This window comes from Pleurodeles waltl, chromosome 4_2, assembly GCF_031143425.1.
Source record: "Pleurodeles waltl isolate 20211129_DDA chromosome 4_2, aPleWal1.hap1.20221129, whole genome shotgun sequence".
In the NCBI taxonomy this organism is placed as follows: Eukaryota; Metazoa; Chordata; class Amphibia; order Caudata; family Salamandridae; genus Pleurodeles; species Pleurodeles waltl.
The window spans coordinates 1,011,277,099-1,011,281,694 of record NC_090443.1 but is presented as its reverse complement, the minus strand read 5'-3'; the positions used below and the strand labels follow the sequence as shown (position 1 = coordinate 1,011,281,694).

At 43.0% G+C, this 4,596-nt stretch overlaps 1 protein-coding gene across 1 annotated transcript; it reads right to left on the bottom strand.

Moving 5' to 3' along the window:
- Window positions 1–3,055: 3,055 nt before the first annotated feature.
- LOC138293995 (olfactory receptor 1E5-like) lies at window positions 3,056–3,997 on the bottom strand. The gene has a single exon (XM_069233252.1). It carries the CDS (start codon window positions 3,995–3,997, stop codon window positions 3,056–3,058), a length of 942 nt encoding a protein of 313 aa, XP_069089353.1.
- Between the last annotated feature and the right edge of the window lie 599 nt (window positions 3,998–4,596).

The window sequence follows — 4,596 nt, the reverse complement described above, 5'->3', positions numbered from 1 at the left end:
TCCGTACATGAGGGCAACTGTTGACCCTGGGGTGATCCATTCCTGACGCAGGCACTAGGTACAGGCACTCAAATGGGGTAGCGTTTTTATCAGGACAGGTGGGGAAACACTGGGTAGTAGGAATTATGTGGATCATACCATATTCCTGTAGTTTGTGTGACAGAAATGCAAGAAAAAATTGAGTTTTCATTCAACATTTCACGTTTGCAGTGTATTCTGGGCTTGAAAACTTTGGGGAATCCACACGTCACACTTCTGTGGACTCCCCCGGATGTCTAGTTTCCAGAAATATCTGTGTTTGGTAGGTTTCCCCTATATGGCTGCTGAGCCCAGGACCAAAAATGCAGGTGCCTGCCTTACAAAATCAGGTTGTTTTGTGATAGATAATTTTGATGTCTCCACAATACGATTTGGGCGGTGGAATTTGGGGCTGAACTAAATCAGGGAACTCCCAAGAAAGCATGCTCTCTGTGCTTGCCACTGCATGCACCTGCTCCCTGGGTTGGGCTAACCCGCTATTGTCCCGCTATTACCCCGCTATTGTCCCGCTGCAGAAACTGTGCTTGCGAAGGGACAGCAGGACTGTCCTCATCACTTCCCTCATAATCAATGGAAGAGGAGCTATCGAATGGGACTCCTCCGACTGAAAAATCAGTCCCAGAGTCTGTGCCATTGTCCTATGCCTCAGATGTTGTCTCAGTATCTGCTGTCTCAGTCTCTGATCCTACATCAGAGCTGTCCTCTATAACCTGAGTGAGGGCTTGAGCAGCAGTCATCCAATGAGATGCCATCTCTGCTACTGGCTAAACTGTTGCTGTAAAACAGTAGCCTACGTAGACAGTCACAAAATTGCTGGTGGGTGTGTGTGTGTGATACGTGATATGTGCAACAGTAGAGGTCATCCTACCTTCACTTCTTCCCTCAATCAGCACGTTCTTTCAAGACATAAAAGAAAGACACACTTTTACTTCACCTTGTCACACAACAATTGTCACAGTCTTTAGCGCCTCTAGCGCCCAGTCCAACAATCATTATTGGTGCTACGACTTCCAGGACCTCCCCCTTGGATTCCCTCACTACCACCTAGCCAAAGGGACCTTCATCTCTCCATAGCCCCCCGAACATACATTTCATTTGTATTATAACACAGGTAATTTCTGACTTTACTTATCTACTCAGCTATTTACATAAAATACAAATTTGATTTTTGGAGTAGGCATATAAACCTTATGCGCTACTTTATGGCATCAGAACTGCCACCAGACAAAAGGCAGATCCTTTTGTAGCAGAAACATAATCATATCTATATCTATATATCTCATACATTTGTCTCAGTTACATTAGTCTCACATATGCAAGGACAATCAGAGGCAGAATATAGTTCAATAAGGTTTTATTGAAGCAACTCCATCTTAGATGATAAAGCATATATTGCAATGACTAGGACGATGAAGCATGACAGGATTAAAATTGTGACAAGGAGAGTGAAACAAAAAAATAACGCTACCATATTGTCGCTAGAATCTTTAAATATAGCTCCTGCCTAGGCTCTGTTAGAGCACAGCATGTTAAGCTCTAATTCTGCCCTTCAGGTTCCCCTGGGAAGACATCATCCCTCATACCTGAGCAAGAAGCCTGTAGTCTACATGAGCAGCTGCAGCGAAGCACACAGCAATCAGCATACAGTTGTGGTCATCTGGCTGGAATCTCCCTCTGGAAATTTGGAATTTTTTTGCCCTCACAGGGAGTCACCCTGCTCATGGGCGACCTCCTGTCAATTTCTTTTTTTGTTTGTAATTCTTTTTTTTGTTTTTTTTTTAAAACGCCTGGGGGGTGCGATCGGGCATGATCGCTCCCCCCCTGGGTTAAACCTACCTTTTTTAAAAATAAATATGCACCCGGGTGGGGCGATCGAGGACCAGGAAACCGATTTAGGAAGGCCTAATTTGAAAGGGAAGAACCTCCCCTTTCAATCTAGGCCTTCGCAAATGTCAGGAAGGCCGTTTGGGCCTGTTTTCCCCACTGGAGCAGAAAGTGGTAGAGAAAACAAACAGTGACATCAGCGCGCCTTGCGGCACTTTGACATCACAAAGGGGTTGGTGGCGGGCCAGGGGGAGACACAGAAGATCTTCCATGTCTCCCGGGGTTTTTATAAATAAAAAAAATCCTCGGTTGCAACTCACCTAGGGATTTTTTTAACCCCCTCCCTGGTGTCATCCACTGGTCGGGACCCGCACCAGGGAGGTAGTGCGGGCGTCGGCCAGTGGCTGATACCCGCAATGAAGCGGTTAAGTGTACGTAGAGTACCAATAGATCATTGTATACTCTTACATTTGTTTTTCATCATTCTCAAAGGGGAAGAGATCCTTCAGCACACCTTTTAAAATACATACTTTTTCAATATGGTGTTTAGAGGGGATGCCTTAAACACCCCTTTTCTAAATATCAAATCTCTATTGGGTCATAAACCCAAATTGCGATTCAGTCAGATTTTACTGAATTGTAGTTTGTGGCTTGTACATAGCAAAAAGCATTTCTGTGCATCAGGGCATTTGAAACCACAAAAAACCTCTGGCGCTTTGTCTGTTTGTGCCATGTTTCGCGAATTATGTTGATTTGGCTTTTCACGCAATGTGACGGGTTTTAGTGCTGTTCACAGGTTGTAAAAAATAACAGGGGTTTTCCTTGAATGTAAAGGTTATTTGATATTAGAGCAAACATGGGTCAGTTAAACAAGTTTTCACAGGAAAGCCTGAATTTTGGAATAATTGCAACAGTAGCCCAACAGTAAGTCTGAAAGTGATGCTGATTAAAGATGAATCATTTCGTACTTTATGTTTCCTTTCTTGGCACACACATAGGCAACTTTGCTCATGATTTCAGTCTGTTAATGCTCATTTTACCCCCCTATGAGTATTCCTTATGGTAAATCTCACAGTGGGATCCGTGCTCCCCAGGAAACTATCTAAACATGTTCTTTAGAATACACGTGTGCCTTACTATTTGATGCACCTGCAGTTTTTTAGAACTTTAACGTATTCCTTTGGCTGCAACTTTACAATCTCATGTACCGTAACTTCACCCACTGCTTTGTCAACGCCTGTTTCATTTCTGTATTTCTGAGAGCATAAATGAATGGGTTGAGCATTGGAGTCACAACAGTGTAGAAAACAGATGCCAGTGACTCAGTCTTGGGTAAAGTGTCATTCAAAGATTTAAAGTAGGCAAATACAAAGGCACCGTAGAAAAGGTTGACAACGACTAAGTGGGAAATGCAGGTGGAGAAGGCCTTCTCTCGTCCATGCGAAGATGGAATCTTCAAGATGGCGGAGGTTATGAAAGTGTAAGAGCAGAGCATCACCACAAAGGAGGAGAAGCCGATCAGACCTCCTGAGAGGAGCACACCTAGGATATTGTTGGTGGTGTCAGTGCAGGAGAGCCTAAGGACAGCTGGAAGGTCACAGAAGAAATGGTTGATGACTCTGGATCCACAAAAGGACAATGTGCAAGTCGACATCGTGTGAGCCATGGCGTAGAAAAAACTGACAGACCAGGAGATGGTGATCAGCTGAGCACAAACTCTTCTGGTGATGACTACAGTATAGTACATTGGATGGCATATTGCAACATAGCGATCGTACGCCATTGACGATAAAATCAAGGCTTCGGTGCATGCAAAGTGCAAGAAGAAATGCAGTTGAGTAAAACATCCATTGAAGGAAATTGTCTTATCCTCTGTGAGAAGGTTCACAAGCGTTTTGGGGACCGTGACTGAAGAGTAACACATGTCCAAGAAGGAGAGCTGACTGATGAAGAGATACATTGGGGAGTGAAGACGGGGTTCAATCCAAGTGATTGTGATGAGGAGGACATTTCCAGACAAGGTCACCATGTATATCAACAAGAAGGTCACAAAGATGAGGTCTTTGATCTCAGGGATTTCTGAAAATCCCAGCAACATGAAGTCTGTGACATCAGTTTTGTTCTCTGCTCTCATTTTTTGCATGGAATGTCTATTACACCAACTGTCCTAGGGGAGGATACAATATTTTTTACTTACAATTTTATTGGTATATATTTAACATTGTATTCAGATAAGTACTGGTTTGGTTTAAAGTGAGAACTTTCAGTGAGAATATTCACTGTCAATCTCTATTGAGGCATTCTGGGTTTTCCGAAAACTTTGAATACATATGCTCTTCAGCTGGTCTCATTACCATGGACTGGGCACTTTAATAGACGTCATAGCACTTAAGAGTTAGTTGCATGTGCTGCATTTAGCATTGGTTTGATCACGTCTATATTTTAGGGTCTACTGTGTGGTTATGGTTTCATTGATGCCAATTGCTCCCTCTCTTCCACGCACAGACTCATGGGTGCAACACAATAATTCAATCGCAGTAAACCGGGACTCGGTAAAAACAAGATTAACATCAAAGATGGTGCATAATCTGTCACTAGAAAAAAAAGTCTAGAGCTAATTTGAGCTCGAAATAAAATCAGTTACTGCAGCCAATTAATCAAGAATCACAATTTACTGCTGGAATAAAACATACTGAGATTGTAGAAATTACGTTTCTGTTGGGATATTTTGCT